Raw genomic sequence first — 19820 nt, 5'->3', positions numbered from 1 at the left:
CATTTATTACTACTGTTTGCTGCGGAGAAAGTTCCCTTTTCTTAGCAGATAAATCCTAGCAGGTACGTGCTGTAAAGGCAAATAGCCCGAGGGACAATAAAGTTTATCGAGGCCTGAGTGATACATCGGTTTTTGTGTAGAAATCCACCCACGGTGCATTTCAGGGTAATTCAGTCATTTTAACACAGGCAAAACCCACTGTGAGCTCTATGAGATAAGAAACGTAATTTATTTTTGATAAATTAGGGAAGTGTTTTCATTCAGGAAATGAAAAAAGGTTATTTTTATTTTACTGGGGTGATTTGTGAAACAAGCGGAGGACTTGTTTATGCAGACATTTTTATTGCAAGGTTCCTATCAATATCTTACAAAAAGTGTCCTTTTATTGTTCTCTAAAATGGCCTCTCACTAACACAATTTAACTGTAAGGTGGCTGTATTGATTTGTCACTGAAAACTGTAATTTTACTTCTCATCCTTTCCCTTGAACTTTCAACTACGCCAGGAAGGAGACTATTTTCCATCCTGGGACTTCAAACTTCCAGTGGCTTCTTCTACACCAGACTGAAAAGCGTTGTTTGTCCTCCGGGACCTGAATTTCTCATCGCTTTTTCCATTGCTCCTGTTTTTCATCCTTCCTTTTCTACACACACAGGATTTCTCCATTCCCCAAACATTCATAATACTATCTTTTAAATATCTCCGTCAGAATCTACTTCTGCTAAGCTCACGTCATTAAAACACATAACTGGAAAACATTTGTAACTAAACATTGATGCTGCGAATGAACTTCCCTGTTCATTCGCAGCATCACTTCCCTGTTCATAGATAAGCATTAGAAATTTGGTCTTACAACCTTTTAGTAGCTGAATTTAACTGCCCTGAACACTTCATCTTTGTACCTCGTATGACATTACAGTAGCTACTAACTTCATCTAAGCCGTTACATGTAGACTAACAGGTGCTACCAAGAAGATGGTAAGACAAATTTTGTAGGAGTTACACAAACTCTTTGTTTCTTTAAGGCGGACATGTGGAAGATCCATGGAACGGCAGGTGAGCAATGTTTTCACTAGAGCTGCAGAGGAAACATCTGGAAGCAACTCCACTTTAAGGTCTGCAATACTCAAACCACCTGATGGTCACCAACTGTCCATGCAACTGTGTCCTGCTCTGCTTCTGTCCCTTTCCCTACGTTCCCCAGCTCCTGTTACAGCTCTAATTTTCTGCACTGTGTTCCTACAGCCTGTACGTGGCACTTTCGCAACCTCATCCTTTTGCAAGACAGCAATAAATCCCTGTAAATGTGGGCAGAGTATTTCCATCCACACAAATAGTTCATCATATACATTGACAACATATTTACATTCAGCCTGGCAAAATATTTAGCAGAACAACAGCAGTCTATAATGAAAAAAATTATTTGCCCTGACTAGCTATCTCTCACACAGTTTCATGAAATCCAGGAGTCATCTACCCTACTGCAGAAAAAGGTATCGAACGCAAACTTCAGTTATTTTCAGTCGCGCTTCAAGAGGATCTATTTGGTACAGATGTGCTAATTTTCTCCTGCTCAATTCAGCTGAAATATACTTCACTACCTCAGTCACTCTGCAAATAATTACTCATCATTTCTGGTTTGGTATCATTATTCAAGGTGTTTCATCAGACTAGTATGCTCTGAATTTTTATTCCTTACTGGACATGTGTCACTGAGAATATCTCTGAGCTGGCAAGAGATCAGTTAGATGTCTTTTTTTTCATCTTAACGTAATGACCAAATTTTACACTCCATTCTCTTGAACTGCCAGCTAACAAGCAAGCAGTATTGCTTAGCAACCCATTAACTGCTTTTAACCAATTTACGCACTGAAGCAACTTCTTTATCCTTGGAATTCCTAAAAAATTTTATCACTACAATTCCTCAAACGATTATGGACAAGTCCCATAGATTTTGCAATAAGCTGAACCTATTTTCCGTAACACTCATAAATCTCCAGCATGTGGACATAAATATTCTCAGGAAAACATGATAGTTTCAGATTATTTCTTAAAAAAAGAGATCAAGTTAGTTTTAGTAAAACGTATAGAGGAAGAAATAACACAATTCAAAGAATATTTTTTGCAGGAGCATATATACTCTACTTCTCTGTTTTTCCAGTTTTTAGCATAGATAAGAAACTTGGATAGTTTTTGGCTATCAAGCTGTAAAGAAAGGAGAGAGTTCACAGTTACCAAAACACTTGTTGCGGGTGTCTGACTATGCAAAGGAAACGCTGCATTGATTTGCACTTGCTTATCCCTCTTCCAGTTGTTTGCAACCAACAATTTTCAGTCATTAAAACAAAGCCACATGCCTTTTAGAAGACAATTCTGTTGCTGTAGATCTGTAGACTAAACACATTCCTGTCCACAGGACATATATCTGCAATTGGCAACAAGAACTTTCCAAAACACTATTTAAGGGAAAACTGATCATCTATTCTCCTTTTTACTAACACTGAACTCTCGACTATTGTACTAGCACTTAGGTACAGGTATCAAAAAGATCTTTTTTTTTTTTGCTTTTGCCACATGCTAGCAATTGAAATCTCCGAATAACAGTTTTTGGAAAACAGCACTGTAAAAAAAATAGGTGTTGCGTTACACCCAGTTTTTGCAATAGGGTTTCCTGAAGACTGAAGCAAACAAGACGATATTTTACACAAAACCTGAGTGACAGATGTCAATGTCAAACAAAAAATACATCAAAAAGACTGACTTTTTTTCCCTTCTGGCTTGTACTCACTACGGAGGAAATAAAAGTTCTTTTAAGGTACAATTACATTAAAAGATTATTTTTTCAGCCTTTATGCTCCAAAATAGCCTAAATCCAATATTGAATCAAGTACAACATTAATTTTTGACAGTTACTCTATACCTACGTAATTGTTAATGATTACTTGAAAAGGAAAAGAAACTTTTTCAATGCAACAATTTTGCTTGCTTTTATAAAATGTTGAAATAATTTTTGCTGGCAAATGCAAGGAGCATGATGCTAAGAGGCAACTTCTTGTTCCCGCAAGCAATCCCATGGTGATGGCAAAAAGACTAACTCAAAGAACTCACACCGAGGTGTAATGCAATGCTCAGGAAACACATCTCCTTACTAGAAGTTACTTTGCAGAGAATTTGCTAGGAAAAGAAAATTTAGTTAAAATTCAAGACTTACTGGACTGTATGCTGAAAGAAAGTTTCGTCCGTGGAGTTATTGGGGGTGGCGTCACTTGGGAGCTGGGAGGTGATGGAGAGACGGAGAAACGTCTTTCACTTGAAATGACGTTTATGACTTGGCTTTTTGGTCTCTGTGGTCTTAGCGGGCTGATCTGCACAGGGACAAAACCAGTGAGGCACTAAAGCAATACATGTTACTGAGCGGCAGACCTTGGGAAAAATGGGCTACATTTTCCCCACTACCCCCTGAACAGTAATAGGGCAATGGTAACATACAGTACTTCTGATGTAATGCAGTATTTCACAGCTCCAAATGTTTTTCCCTTTGCCCAAGAATCACAAGGAGACTTAATGCACACACCTTCCCGTAGCCTGGCGTGTTTTTCTGAAGCAATGAGCTAATTCCCCAAACCCTTGTTTCATAATAGCTAAGGAAGTCTATATCCTTGCACAAGATTATACAGCATTCAAAGTCTTTTCTTCTCACATGGCTCTACTTCCCTGTTAAAATTTATCTCTTTCATTGTTTGCATGGTGACACTCTCTTCTGAGGAAGACATCTTCTGTCCAGAAACACTTTCTCGATGGTGCCTGTTTGTGCTTATATTTAATTCACTGAAATATCTCTATTGTTTTGCTCTGGCTGCTTCACAGTCCATTTACACTTTCCATCAGAAACCTTGAAATGGTACTTGTAATCTGATGGGCAACTAGTGCTTTTGTTAAGGCGATTCCTTTTACCCAGTTTAATTCTGAGCTCCACTGTTTGTTACCCATCCACTGGCCCCCACGTTTCTAGTAATCACAGTCAAGAAAGGAATTTTTTATTTCCAGATCACAGAAAATGGAGCAGCAGCCTGAAGTTAAGATGGGAAGAACAGCTAAGGTGCTGCATTAGGACAAAACAGAAAATGCCAGCAGCAATTCATGCTTTTTTGAAGAATTTTGTCATTTCACAACGTTTTTTTAAAAAGTACGTTGTGAAGGAGAAATCTAAAATGAAGTACGAGTGCTTCCTTTTATTTTCAGAAAACAAACCCTAAAAGGGTTTGCATAAAAGGCTGTGTCTCTGAGACTCTTCTACAAGAAATGAATGACTATAAAGCATGTAATTTTTTTTTTGAAAGTTCATCAAGACCTCAGAGTAACCTTTCAGAAATTTGCCTGATTCTAAAATTCAAGTCCTAAAGACTCCGAAGGTTTCTTCTTTCAAGATCTTTTAAAGCGTATTTTAAGTAGAATGGGTAAGCACAGTAATCACTTTCTCAGAGAGAGAGAATTATAAAAACACAACTAAGGAAATACGCTAATTGATTAGGAAAGCTGCCATGCCAGAATCAAGAGAAAAACCAGCAACTAGAATCAATTTCCCAAGATAACCTGGTCTGTACCTACTTATCTCAAATAAATTTTAACAACTTCTGTGATTGACAAGCTTGGTCCTCTTCTTAAAGCTTTATATAAATCACAGCTCTGCTAGGGAATATGAACTCTTTGGAGACCACTAATTTGTAATGAACCCATTGCTAATTTTTTTTTGGTCTAACGAAAGCAAATCAATAGTGAGTGATGTTAGATGCCACTAAATCAATAAAATGTACAGCCTGTTATTCCGATTTCTTACACAAGCTTTCGAGTGGTCTGTTAACTACCTGGCTTCAGCGTTAGGTTTGCTATCAGCTCATGGAATCAAAGAACTAACAATGAGAATTTATATTAAAGAAGTTTTTCTGATACTTAAAAGAAGATATAAATCTCTAGAAAACTATAAAGACATTACTGATCATCTTCACATACCAAAGTGCTTAATTTATCTTCTGAGAAGATCATAGTAGTACAAGATCTCTGTAATTAGGGCTTGGGTTTTGATCAGTCAATAAATTCATTATGAGTACAGTGAAAATTGGAAAGAAGTATTTAAGCCATACAACTAGACAAAATGGCCTCTGAATGCTCCTTTTTGAAGAAAATGTAAAAGCTCCAGAAAACAATTCTGCAGTTTTATAACCTTCCCACGTTCTTCTATGACGATTCATTTGATTGGTAAAAAACTAAGTTCTTATATAAGAAAGGCCATCACAGTGATGGAAACACTCATTTCATTAGACAACATCATCTTTGAAAAGAGTAGCAGAAGGTCTGCAGAGATGGGAATGACCGCTGCCTGACACGCCTGCTGCACCTCTCGCTTGATATTCTCTGTAAATTTGGTATCATGCTTACAATTCCGTTGCACAAACCAATTAGTAGCGAACAACACAGGATCCAGAACAGTCTCATATATAAGGTTATTGATGCAACATTTCCCCCTGAAAGCAAACCACTGATAACTACCTATGTGTGGTGGGTGAAGAATAATTTAGAATATGAGTGTTGTTAGGCAACAGATAATTGTGTGTGAGTGTGTGTGTGGGCAGTAAATAGCTGAAACTGGACTTTTGAACTGTCAAGAACAAGCCTGCTATTTCCAGCTACCGCTGGCATGGGCGGGTTGTAAACTGCGATGACACCTGGATGAAACAGAAGTGACACACACAGAACCCTCTTATTAAATTAATAAATAGACGTGAGGCAGAGCCAGCGATTAAGAGGCTGACCACGCGCTGTGCTTCTGCACATAGATTATTTTGACATATCCCACTATCCAAATCCATCACGGGCTCTCATTTACTCCATCTCACCCATGACAATATTGAGTGCAGTTTTTCCAGGCTGCTATGTGTCCTTCAGCACCACCTTAGATGAGACTTCATTGCCCAGTCTTGCTCATGAGGACATCATGTGAGATGTGCCTGAAGTCATACTGAAGTCGGCACATCAGGGGTCTGCCGCATCATTCCAACCCACAGAACCTCCTCCTCTACCGCAGAGAGAAGGAAGAAGGGCTTGACCGATCCAGTGTTGACAAATCCAAGCTGGCTGTTATTCTTTCATCCGTTTTCTTGAAGGTACTTATAAGTTGTCATTGTACTAAAGAAAAGCATGTCTTCTGCTGCAAAACCCCCAAATATTTTAGAAGTCAGAACTAAGAATCCATTAGAAAATTCACCAAATAACTGAAATCTTGTAATTGAATGAGCAATGGTACAAGTGAGTTCTAAAATTCTCGATAGAAGGAATCCAGTAGCTATAATACAAAATATAGTAACTAATAGTAGCTTATTACTAAAATCTCACTTTAAAAGCTCTTTAAATCTTTAATTTCCATTTCTATTCAAATCTGGATTCCAACTCTTTTGGAAAAAAACAATCCTTAATTCTTCCCCCATCCGTTTCATCATGTTTTTTAAGCCTGCAAACTTTCTGCTTCCAAGCTCCTAATGCAAGATAAATCAAAATGCCTTTTTCTTCATAAAACACAGCAGTAACAGCGCTTTGGGAGCAATTTAAACTTAAAAAGGGAACTTGCACACAGTGCAGCCCATAAAAGTAGAACAATGGAAAAGCTGAATTCTTACCCACAAAAGATAACAATCTTCCTTTTATATCATTAATAGGGGACATATGTCTCCAGAGTGCAAAAATTTTAAGACAAGACAAATTTTATCTTTAAACTGCTTGACATTATCTGTACAAAATTCCTGAAGGCAGCAGTGGGAATTGTACAACCACTCTTGTAAACTAATCTCAAAAGCGTTTCCTCTATTTCACCTACAAGAAAAAATGAACCACACTAACACCAGGCATTAAAAATTGACTTGGTCATTTTGGAGCTCATCGAGTAGTTTGCAGACACTGAAAAGGAAGAGTTTTTCCCTCACTGGTAAACTCCTTTTCATATTATTGATCTGTGGATTTCAAGAAGCTCACAGTAACTGTAAGTAACTAATTCTGACATTTAATTGCCCTCCCTCTCTATAACCAGGGGAAAATTAGTCATACCAGTCATCCACTGAAAGGTCTCGACTGGGAAGAGTGGAAAACTTGAGTCAAACCGTGTTGGGCTTTGCTCGTTTTTGTTCTTCGGGTGACAAATGGGAATATGCCTTGAAGGGTTATCGTGTCCTCCTTTCCAGCCAGCATTTGCATTTTTCCAGTCATAAGCAATCTTCTCCAATATCCAAGACTGCTCAGAGATGACAGTGACCTTGAAGCGACATCAACCAGCTCTCCAGCATCCATGGATGCCTCCCATCTGGTCTCATGGATTTGTGCAAGTCCAACTGACTGAGCTGCTCCGAAATACAATCTTCTTCTGTGGCTAACGCTCCTCTCCCACAAGCTCTGCTAGTCCATTTGGGCATCGGGGAGATCACAGAATCACAGAATCATTAAGGTTGGAAAAGACCTGTAAGATCATCAAGTCCAACCATCAACTCAACCGCACCATGCCCACTAAACCATGTCCCACAATGCCTCGTCCACACGTTCCTTAAACACCTCATTGCGAGTGAACACCTGAGATGTGAGTGTAAGTTTTGCCATTGTGATGTTCAGGCTTAGTCAAGATACAACTGCTGCAATGTGCGGAGTTGTGTGTTGCATCAAAAGATAAGACATATGGAAGTCTATGCAAAATGTATTTTCTGTCTGAAAACACTCTAATGATGCTCAGCTGGCTGGCTTTGGCAGGAGGAATCTCCATTTAAACAAACCAGGGCCAATCCAAAATTTACTGAAGTCAATGGAAAAACTCCCTGGCTTCAAAGGAGTTTGGGTGAAAAGCCTGGGATGAACAAAAGGGATTTTATCTGAGTTTTTTGCTGAGCTAATACTGGGCCTATGGCCACATCAGACAAAACAACTCTGATCTTCCAAGATGTCAGAAGACAGATCTGAGAGATTAGCTCATCTCTGGATGGAAAAGGAGGAGCACATCCAGAAAACAGAAGACCTATGGCTGAACATCTAAGTAATATTCTGCTACAAATACCAAACAGAAAGACTTAGAGGATCACGGGTCAGAGAGAAATCGTTTCGGAAGTCCAATGTAAATGACACAGCCACCAATGAAAGACTCTGCTGAGTTAAAAGTTGGCTCTGTAAGTACTTGCGCAAATCTTCAAAAGAACATTACATTCATTTCTGAAGGGCGAGTTTTAAACTATTGGCCTCAAAACAGGTGTCCAGGCAGAGATTTGGAGGTTACAGTCAGTTCACGCACACCCTGCTCCAGCTTAAAATGGCCTTGCTTTCAATTTCAGAGCTAAAACTTCTCAAGTTACCTAAGCCTTTAGGACAGTTTCAGTGAATCAAATATACGCCAAGAAGAGAGGGCTTAAGAGAGTTATGCCCTGTAGTTAATATTCTTACACACAGCCACCAGTGGAACTGCTTGCGATTTTCTGCTCAAAATAGCCTTTCAAGAACACATAATTGCCGTGCACGAAATGACCTTGTAACATTTCCACCAAAAAGTGTCTTGCAGTAGTCAGCTGAAATATGAGAAAACCCATAATGATCTATTGGGAACCATAAATTCAAAAGGCTGCTAAAATGGTAGCATTTATTTTACTTAGGATATACCATCTGTTCCTTTTCTCAAATAGTCATATACAGCTTTTGGTAAGATCTTCATATGAGGTAACATGATTTTTTTAATACTGTAAATAAAATCTGTATTCTTGATTCATTATCACATATTAACATTGTAGCATATCCCCTTAGAATTATTTTTTGTCTAAAAATAAACTGAATTGTAAAAATCAACATTTTTATTTAAAAAGAGAAAGAACACTGCTCAGACTTAGATAAAGCGTTACTTGCTAATGAAGTTACCGTTTCTGATAGGATCACTGCTTCTGACTGCTGCAGAGAAATATCAGTAGATTTAAATTCTTTATCAAAGATCTCCTGATGCTTGCTGTTCCTTTTCTCCTTCTTCTTCTCTTTCTTATCTTTATCTAGGTCATCCTTGTCCAATTTATCTTGAGACCTAGAATGCATCTTTTTTGGCAGGAGGGGCTCCAGCACAAACCTAAAGAAAATTGTTGTTGCATGAATCAATAAAATACTATTTTCAAAACACCTAATTTTCATTTACGTATTTCCCAATGTCTCACTTTAATTAATAATGCTTTGCTAATCCAGGAAAACTCATTAGAGAGAAAAGGAGGGAGTAGAAGGTGGTAATAATCATAATTGTCTTACAATAAAACTGACTGCAGAAGTGCTGAAGAACCAGTCCCGCGTATTTCCTTGCTCTGTAGTGAATTTACTGGTTTACAGCTACACAAACTCCTGAGTTTCACTGTATGTGGTTTACATAAGAATGAGTTTCTCATTCAGCACTCCCACTATACACGCTGTGGCACCTCGGCAGGCGTGCCAGCAGACGCCTGGGAACTCCAGTGGCAATCAGTCCCATACGAGTGCAGGTAATTGTACAATGCATTAAAGAAATGTCACCCCTACTTCCCCTGCACCTCGGGGGCAGTTCATATGTCTACCAATGCCTTTAAGGAATTCTTTAAAAAATAGCTGAGTCCCCAGATTCTTCTTGGACTTTTTATTTCTTTGGTGGAGAAAGAGGATGTATTTCTTCCCCAGAGAAGGAATAACAGTTGAATTGTTTGCAGAGGTGTAATGCTTTTCTGTTGAACATGCACAACATAAACCGCTTTCTAATCCTTGTAACTCATCAAAATTACAGTACCTTTGCACAGAAAAGCAAATAGTATCACCCTTAATGCAAAGGAAACACCTATACGTTGCACAAAAGCATGAGGCATAGAGGTTTAACCACAGACACAAGCACCATTCCTGTCCATAGTCACACCCTGTGTGTGCATGTTTGGTTTTGTGTGCGTGCACGAGGATATATACACCCACAGCAGCGTGCCCACATATACTCACAGGTCTACTACCGCGTGCCCTGGTGAGCGGGAGGCAGGAGGGCTGAGCTGACTTGTTCTGGTGTTACAGATAAACTCAAGAACGAAGAATCGGTCAGACCATAATGAAGGGCAAGGTTAGTTTCCAAAAAGCAGATGTATTTTCCCACCTGGAATGCTTCAAGTGTGTGAATATAGGCAAGGCTGATATGCTACTACCGTCAGCTCTCCAATTTTTACAGTCCAGGACTATTTCTTTTCTGGCTATGAAGGAAAAAATCTTTAGGGGTTCAATGAACTTTTTAAGGAAAAGTTCATCTTTTTAAGAGTTTTTATTTTGTAGGGAAAGCACTATTCTGAGTAATATCGGAACTCTTTTTAGCTAATTTTCACTCACTAATTTAAAGGAATCTCTCATCTCTCACCTTTTTCAATGACTAGTTTAAATAAAAGGTAAAGAGATATTTTGCTCTTCATGAGCTAAAATATTTTTAGCTAGACAAAGTATTTTAGAATTTATTTTGTATTATAAACTAAACTACTAAAATCACACCCCAGGCAAAATTACACTGACGGATTTTAAGAGGGTGTCTCAAATCATCACATTACAAAACCGAAACCAAACCAAAAATCCCCAAAGAAACCGGCTTACTTTTTAACACTGGGAAAGTATTCACTAAGCCACAGGGATGCATGCACGTACAGGTCACAATCTTTGCTATGAAATACTGGAGGGTTCATATTTCAGACAATTTGCAGTGACGTTAATCACGTCCATTAGCAGCAATAGCCAGCAGCAATATCCCAAATTTTTTTTTTTTTCGTTTGAAGCACTAAAAGCCCTTTAGTTTGCAGCCTAAGTTAGCTCATTTGACGGAAAGACGCTCAAACCAGCACCTGCGGCAACGACCCCTGAGCCATCACCCCCACAACCAAAGCCAAAATCACACGGGTTGGGAGACAAAACTGCAAGCTGTTTTCATCCCATTTTACAGATAAGGAAAAGGGAGGACAATGAGTTGCCCGGGGCCACAAAGCGCACCAGTGACAAAGCCCAGGCCAGAAGACAGCTCTCCCGACACCGACACCGTGTGTGTTTGCCACCTGAACTGCGTATTGCAGCTGCTTCTGCCGGGCTCCACTGGGCTGGAGGGCAGCGACGGCCGCCTCGCAGGCTGACTGCAAGTTTACAAGAGGAACTGCCATTCTTCAGACAATGATTAATTGCTTCCCTTCCAGGCATTACTATTATTAGTACTATTAATTATTTGTACGCAAGGTATCGGTGATAAAATGGGCTAGCACGCCATGCTCCTACTAGAAGTACATTAGGACTTTCAACAGATGGCAACTCACACAGGCACACCGGGACTTCCCGCTTCCAACCACGGCTTGTAAGTGCTCAGATTTGTACTTCTAAGTCTCATTTTAAGCAGTGAATAAACCCAAGGTCCGTTTTTAAAGTCAGAGTTTTATTTATACATAGAGTTGGGAGTTGTAAAACACATACTGTGTCAACGCCTGCTTTGAGTTTTTACTGTTTAAAAGCTCCAAAGCAGGAGAAGCTGGAGATGGCATAAAATAAAAGTTGGGTGATGTGGGCAAGACAGTCTGTCAGCTCCATTTTTAGTTGTTTTCCTTAGCTACATCTCTAATCTCAGAATTAACATATGAAGCTGGAGGGAAATGGAAAGCAGGAGAGGACAACTGCCCATAAACCCAGTCGACTATGGTAGGTACATGGGTGAACTTCTTCCAAATTAGCAGTGACAAACCACCCACAGGATTTTTATAGTCATTTGAATTTTTGAGATCTTTCATTACGTTATTTACATCTGATGATTTTTCTTCTCCTGCTCCCCTGATCAAGCAAATGAGCGTTTTTTTCAGGTCTTCTCAGCGATGACAGTTGTTCATTATAGTTTCCTCATATGTATTACAGCTGTATTGCCCCGGGCTCAGAGCAGGAGCTGAGCTGCCCCGTGATCTTTGTGAATATACATACTGAGTAGACTCATGAGATCCTCCAAAACTGCTAAGTGACACCTACTACAACAAAGCTGGGATGGAGAGGTGAAATTTAAGAAAATAGCATCCAATGAGAAAGAAAAATACATACAACGATTTTGAAGGGAAAAAGAGAAAGAGGTAGAGGCAGGCAGGGGAAGAATCAGTATTTTTCTTCCGAGATAAAATAAAGTTGCCCACTGACCTTGGATGGTAGTCATCCCCAAGTTCCAGGAAGACAACTTTTGTGGATGAATTAGTCAAAAGGCATTTTCGTCTCTGCTGTCCTACATTTATATCAACATGACTCACCGTGTACAGGTTACAGAGGGTAATGTAATGAGAGCTGAATCGCGCTCTGCTTGCAGCTCTTCCCAATGGGTAAATAAACTGTTTGTAATCAAGGTAAGTATCGTGTTGGCCCTTAGCTGCTGTATTTAATTTTACTTGATGCTTTTACTCTCTAGTCAGGTAATAACTCCCTCTGAAGGTGCACAGGGGACAGGAATGTTTCTAGCACATCTCTGTAAGTTAGCAGCCCTTCAGGAGGCTTTTAAAAAACTGCCGCCTTGGTCAAATACTGAGTTTCTGGATTATGGGAATGCCTGGGGGGAGGAAGATGGAAGACTTCTGAGGCTGCATGGAAACCCCAGAAAGAAAACAGATTGTTTTGTCCTTTTGAGGGATGCGACTGTGAGACAGGGCTTATCAACAGAATTCCCAGGTCTCATGTGAAATATCTTGGTAAGTCTTGAAGTACAATCTTGCCATAAGCAGCTTTTCCTCTGGCAGCAAAAGTGAGAACAAATGACTGAGCAGTTAGCTAATCCCTTCCTTCTCCCAAGCTCCACCTGATTACTGTGACAGGACCGGCTGAACACACGTCTCATCACCGACTTTGCAAAAGATCACTTCTGAACCATTACACTTGCGATACTTTAAAAGGGGATAATTTATCTCCTGTTTGTTCCAGGGTTTTTTGTTGGAATGCTTAGGCGGTTTTGTTTAACTTTGTTTTAAAGAGGACCAAGAAGAGCGTTACATTTATCTTGGTTAAAAAAAAAGACAAGAAATGTATCTTGAGATAAATGTCTATATAGGTTGGGGTTTTTTTAGCCAGTATTAGGCTGTCATGTCAAGCACCATCCCCACCCCACACTAGTAACTCACACTGTTGTGTCACATTAATGTTTGCGGGGTATTTACAATGAACCAAATCTGGAATAAAATACACCGGGAAAAGACCCAACCAAAAAACCCCACCCTTCCTTATGAGATCAAACAAATGTCACGCTGCCACACAGGAGAAGTCAGTACGATCGGGAGGAGTAACAGCGTGATAGCGCTGAGATCTGGAGCGGGATGGTGGCAATCCTCAAAACCTATAGACATGCACACCAAATCACGCTTTACAGAGATAACCCCTGGATGACTATTTCTTACGCACCCATCCGAGCCAGGTCGAGAAGGTGTGCTGTCGGAGGAGATGGAAGACACCGATGCAACGGAGAGGGGTCTTGAAGATGACGGCATCGTGAAGGATCTCACCATAGACCGTGGCCGACTGCCTCGTCTATCATCCAGACTTGAAAGCTGCAATAAAGAAATATAAGATCTTTACTCTTAAATCACAACATAGCTGACAACTGGTTACCAAAACTAATGTGGAAAGGTCCGATGGTTTTTCTTCCATGTAGAGTTTTGTATTACATAATTATACATTGTGCTTAACAAAAAGAAACAAATTCTAAAGAAAATCCATTTAAAGGACTAGGAAGAAACATTTAGGTCCTAATAGGCACATGTATAATTTTAAACATATTCCAATAATTCATTTGTTTCAATGGTATTTACATGCTTTTTTACATCTGGGCTTTAAAAAAGGAGCTTTCTACACATAACTTTTTTTAAAAATCCATCTCTGCAATTGAAGTGACTGCCCTGTCAGTGTATTTAAATGAAATGGAGTTTAAAAAAAAAAAAAAAGAAAAAAAAGAGAAAACCTACTAAGAGGAACTTTATGTCATGAGAGCCAATTTACAGAGTGACATCTAGGTTAAGAAGAAAATATATGAAAGATTTTTTCTTGTTTCAGACAATTTCAGAGTTCTGAATATTTATACAAGCTTTGTTAGTCATTAATAACTGATATATGCATAAAATAATTGAAGTCTTTCAGTCAACAAATAAGAATCTCATGCTGTTTAATTACAGGTGTATTTTCCACCCTGTCAACTACTGGTAAATTGGCCTTGTACAAGGAAGACAGAAGCGATAAAACTCCATCAATCCTGACACTTCTTACTGGTGGGTAGAGTGAAATTAGAAAGATAACACCACCTGGGTATGACTTTCCAGCCATCTCCCCAATGATGTAAATGTATATTATTGAGATGACTGACACGCAAGTATCATTAATGTCGATTATTCCTGTTCTCCTTGGGAATAAATTACTATTTGAACTTTTCTCTTCCTAAATATATCAGCAAGATGGGATTTGAAGGGCTACAAATGGAACACCACTTAGAAGGATACCATAAAGGCTGGCACATTCCAAGTAAGATCTCCGTGTTCCCATTAAAAAAAACGTCATCGCTATAGACACAAGTGAAAATGAATCTCTGTAGCAAGGCCTGTCATAAAATACAACAGGATACCTCACTGGCATGTATTATTCCACCAAGGTTTTGAGAACAACGCCACTTGGCACCTTTTTGCTGCCCTGCCTGGCGCAGCACCTTTCTTGCCGCTTCATTAGTCCAGGATGCTCCGCATCTCACTGAGCAGAAAGCTGCAGCTCCCTCCCTCACCATATCCCCCATCATCCACTCTTCAGAAGAAATACCTACGGGATTTTCCAGAGATCATTTGGAACCAAATCCACGCCCTGTTTATACTGATGTGATTGGCGTAACATCCATAAACTCAGTGGCATGCATGTGGCAGCAACCACCATCAGAACTGGATGAAGAGGGTGCTGGTTTAAGGCCCTTCAGGCGTATCTTGGTTGCTTCGTTATTTTTAGAATCAGTTTAGTGATTGCTGCTCATTTAGGGGCAGAAGTAAAATCGGAGAACCTGTAATTGTTATCATTTCCCCTCCCCCCATTTCTCAATCTTTCATTTCTTAATTTGTTAAGGACTGGATTGTGATGGAGCTCCCCTCACGTTGATATTCTTGCCTTGGAGGGTCAAGGATGGGAAGGCAGGAGGGGCATGAAGAGGGCACTGTTTTCTCCATGACCTCTGTGCAACTGTGCTTCAGACGCTGAGTTTTCAGGTACAAGGCGAACACCACAACTCCAGGTGGTTTTAGGCTCACGGCTGCAGAGATAACCTTCAAAATGTGAGCCCATGAACTAACATCTGCCTCAATACATGCGCTACTTGATGCAGCACCGCCAAAACCCATGAAAAACCTCAACTGAGGCAACCATGAAATGTGGCATTTTCGTAAGCTAGGACAGAATTCAGTATTTTTGCCCGTGGAAGCCGCCGCTCACTTGCAGGGAAGCTCCTGCCATTTGCTACCACGTCCTTTGCCTGCTGGGACCTGCTAACCGGCTGTCTTTTTCTAAGGCAGTCCATGGGATTACAGTGCAAGCTCCTCAGCTGCTTCCAGGGTGCCAGGGAAAGCCAGGGATGGAGACGAGACGGCAGTCCAAAGTGCAGGCTGGCAAGCACGGCCCAGTAATTAATGGTCTGCTGGTGATTTCCTTTGTCTTCAGACGGCTTTTGCTGAGAGAAGGTGGATCGGTGCAATCTTAAAGATCTGTGCAGTCTTAAAAATAAATCACTGCTTTTCAAGGCGGTTTGGGATTAATACCGGTCCTTTTTGTGGGAAATGGTTTCTGGAATAGGATATTCTTTGGGGAAAACGCATATTGTCCTATAGGATACCACACTGTTTGCTCTTTTGGAGGTAAAATTTTCTCTAAAAACTGGGTAAGCGCTATAGCTTGAAATCTAATTACATATGTTGAACCAAAACAAACAAGGCAACTCAACAGTGAGTAGGTCTGACGGTTCCAAGTTCAGCTAAAAACCTTTGCAGCAAAAGGGGGGGACCCCAGAATTCCCTGGCGCTTCCAACGTGCCAAGGACAGGCTACTGCCGTCACGGCACCCTGCGGTGCCATCCTCCCGCCGGGGGAGCGGGGTGCGTGGGGGTCCCCTTGCCGCGGTGGGGGGCCGCAGAGCCACCAGGCAGGAGGAGCCACCACTGGCCGTCACAGGGCCGGCGGGAGGGAGCCGACTGCGTCCCAGGCAGTCGTGGCAGCGTACGCACGTTACGCCGGCCACCTCTGCCACCGAGGACGTATGGGTCTTTTCTGGTAAATATATGTGCTTTATTTTCTGGAGCCATGAGATGATGCGTACTGCATAGGCAGGTTTCACGTACTGCTGCCGTTTCACAAATAAACCTAAAAATTAGAGCGCGTTTACAACATGGCGTTTACAACACCGCTGTCAGGACTACCAGCGGACAGAGAGAAAGCTCATCCCCGCAGCCTTCAATACATTATTAGGACATCAGCTCCACACAGTCAGTCCTAGAGCAACTCTAACCACTTGCATCTCGGGTTTTTAAATCATTTTAAAAACTGATTCATATAACAGCACCCGATCCGCATGGATTTTAACTGAATTGCTAATTATATTCTCAATTACGAAGCTGTCTGCTGGCTTTTGGTCCTCCTCCCCGACGGGTAACACTCAAACTAAAAGCAGAACAAAACCCCACTGGAAATGCCACCAAATTCTTGGCCGTGCCTTAAAGACGAAGCAGCAACTGAAAATAGCTCATTGGAAAGAGAAAAGCATGAACTCCAGCACTCGTAAATCTCATTAAGTAGCAGCAATCTATTTATTCCCTGCCTACATTTAGGGCAGTGCCGGACCATGTAAGAGTGCACGCTACTGCAGAGCAGCACAGCCCTCACATCTCAAAAGGAATTACATCCACCGAAAGGTGACCTTCAGCTCTGGAAGAATGACACTAGAGCGGCAATTTGGGTTTTTTTAAACCCAATTCCTGAAAAATGGAATACTGAAGAATTATCTTGACTTTCAAGGAACAGATTCAGGCAATTTAGAAATTGCTCCCACGCTAGAAAATGCAAGTACCAAGCCTTTCTGAACACCTCTTCTAGCATCTGCTCAGTATTTAATGATTTGATGACCACTGAGACCAACCAGGCAATGCTGCATCAATACTGCTTTTTTCATCAGTGGAAATTATAATATAGAAATAAACAGTTTCTCATAAGTTAAAGAAATCCCACATATTTTGGAAACATAAAGTTAGCAGGTAACTTACGACAGCGCGGACCCCGTACTGTTTTTCCACTTTGTCTTTCAGCTGCCTGAAACAAGCCTCCATCCGCTCGTGGAACGGCCGCAGCGCCTCCGTCACCTTCTCCCCGTGAATCCGGATGCCTTCCGCCAGGAACGGGATCTGGGAAGCAGAGTTATGCTGCTTCAGTCTGCCCAGTCCTTCCTAAGCGAAGGGTTAGGGCAAGACTCCCACATACGTTGCAAGAGGAGTAAAAGATGTCATGGAATAATAACAACAACAACAACAAATATAATGATAATCATAATAATCATCATTCATTGTACATGAAGCACAACATAGTAAAAAAGGATCTAAAAATCTGTTATACACAATTTCCTTTTTTCTCTGTTAGCCAAAGTCCTCTAGAATGAACGCAGCCCCGGTTCTGCCCAGTAATCACGTACTGGAGGCACGGCTGAATTTATCAGATAGCACAAATATTCCTGTGATGTTGTATTCACAGGCCCCCATACACGCGGTACTTTAAAACGGCAAACTGATGAATGACGACTCTCACACCGGGTTATTAATATCAGTCCTTCCCCAGTTTCATGAGAATAAAACCTTGAAGGAGAAAATACTTGTATGTTTTCTTTAATAAACGCTATTTCTAAAACTGCAAATGAGCCACATCCTCAGATGCATATACATTGCAGAGCAATACTTATTAATAAGACACAGTTTTATACACTACACATTTCTCCTTAGAAAAATTATTGTATTTTCTTTGGGAACAAAACAGAAGAGAAAAAAATTAAATTAATTCTCTTTTGTAACTGAAAATAATCATTTATCTTCAAGGCTTCTGTCACAAAATATCCATGCCAACGCAGGATTACATAATTAGCTCATAGTGTGGAGGTGTAGCTGACCTTTTAAAATGTTTTAAGAGAGACATTTTCATTCCCACAGCTATCCAGACATACCATTAGAGTTTTCTACCTCCAGCTTAGGAAAAATATTTTCTCTTCCAGGTCCGTTTCAGCCCACACAGTGCTCTGATTCTAACTTAGATATGCTCTGCAGCACTCAAGCTAAGAGGCTGCTTCTTAATAATTCATAATTAAATCGTAATACTGATTAAACCCAGATTTTTTTAACAAGACTGAGCAGCAATCAGAAGGAGTAGCTTTATTAGTAAGGAGAATAATAAATACACAGATGCATTACAGATGAACAAACTCTAGGAATCTTATCAAGACGATTCTCTGGGATTTGGCACTATTTAAATGGACACAGCTTCTTCTTCTTCTAAAAGACTACAAAGAGAAGTAAGAATAATGACAAATTTTTTTACTGTAGCCACTTCTATTTATAGCCATATGGATCTGCACTCTACAAAAATCAAACATTAAGCTCAGAACATTTCCCTGTTCTGAGTAAGTAAATGAATTTCCAAATTTTCATAATTACCGGGCCACACTGTGACCCTCCTATTTTATAGGGATAAGTGGTCACTTGGCTCATTTATTTAAAAGAACCTGCTCACTTTTGAAATGGATTCTTTAAAAAAAATCAAATTACCAAGACAAAGTACATGTGGGGTCTGAAGCTTCAGCTCTGAGATGTTTTTTACGAGCAGAAAATGCACTAATGAGCCTGTCCTAGGGTTCAGCCATCTCCCATTTAGAAAATCAAGCAATATGAAGTAAATGACATTTTTTGTAGGGAAATGTCCCTGTCAGGAAAAAAAATGTAGGTGCTTCCTTCTGTGCCCCAAACTGAAGGTGCTAAGGAGTGTTTCACGGTTGGTATACACCAGAGGTATACACCAGGGGTACACCGCCAGCTGTGGAGAGCTTCTGGCACCTGGAGAAGCAAAAGAGCGGGAGGGTTGATGGCCGGGTCTGCTGGAGCGAGCGTGGGCTGGGTTGGGAGAACGCGAGCACCCAAAGGCTGGTGGCCTCCTGGTACAGGAACTGTTGTGTCAAGAGATCAGGGAACAGGCAAGAGGAGGCACCGACTATAAGGGAACGGAAGAAGACCAGAAACCACAGAAGAAGAAGAAGAAAAGGCTTGTTATTCCGTAACGGAAGCTGAATTTAATAAAATTCCTGTGGCTTTGCTGCAGAACTTCTGTGAGATTTCTGAGTCAGGATATTTGGTCTCCCTGTCCAAGACCACTTAATCCTTTCAAACTTTATCAACTGCAGAAAGAAAGTCCCTTCGGACTGTTCTACCATTTCTGCTTCACTTTCTTCTACTAACTTCAAAATTCTTCCTACGTCTCCTTTCCAGGCACTGACACAGGGAAATCCGGTGACGAGTGACACTGAATTTTAAACCTTTATGAATCTTTGTTGGATGCGGAGACAGAGGCAGAATTTTGCCACATTCATGATATTGCGAATTCATTTGGCTTTGGAGCAATGGGTGGGTTTGCTCATGGCTCTATTTTAAAAGACCCTACACGGTGCCCTCACCTTTGGAGAGCTGAATGAAGAAATAAAGGTAATGTAAGTAGCTGAGCCAGAAACAAATGAGCTGAACAA

General features: G+C 40.5%; 1 protein-coding gene across 1 annotated transcript in view; it reads right to left on the bottom strand.

Annotated features, from left to right (window-relative positions):
* Window positions 1-19820, bottom strand: part of DOCK1 (dedicator of cytokinesis 1) — a 329394-nt gene that overhangs the window by 11827 nt on the left and 297747 nt on the right. Inside the window, exons 47-50 of the mRNA XM_059821380.1 lie at window positions 17311-17448; window positions 13440-13585; window positions 8931-9129; window positions 3211-3364 (exon numbers count right to left, since the gene is read on the bottom strand). Of these exons, the coding sequence (XP_059677363.1) occupies window positions 3211-3364; window positions 8931-9129; window positions 13440-13585; window positions 17311-17448 (637 nt within the window). The remainder of the gene's footprint in view (window positions 1-3210; window positions 3365-8930; window positions 9130-13439; window positions 13586-17310; window positions 17449-19820) is intronic.

This window comes from Gavia stellata, chromosome 9 (assembly GCF_030936135.1).
Source record: "Gavia stellata isolate bGavSte3 chromosome 9, bGavSte3.hap2, whole genome shotgun sequence".
In the NCBI taxonomy this organism is placed as follows: Eukaryota; Metazoa; Chordata; class Aves; order Gaviiformes; family Gaviidae; genus Gavia; species Gavia stellata.
This window is presented reverse-complemented; position numbering and strand designations above follow the sequence as displayed.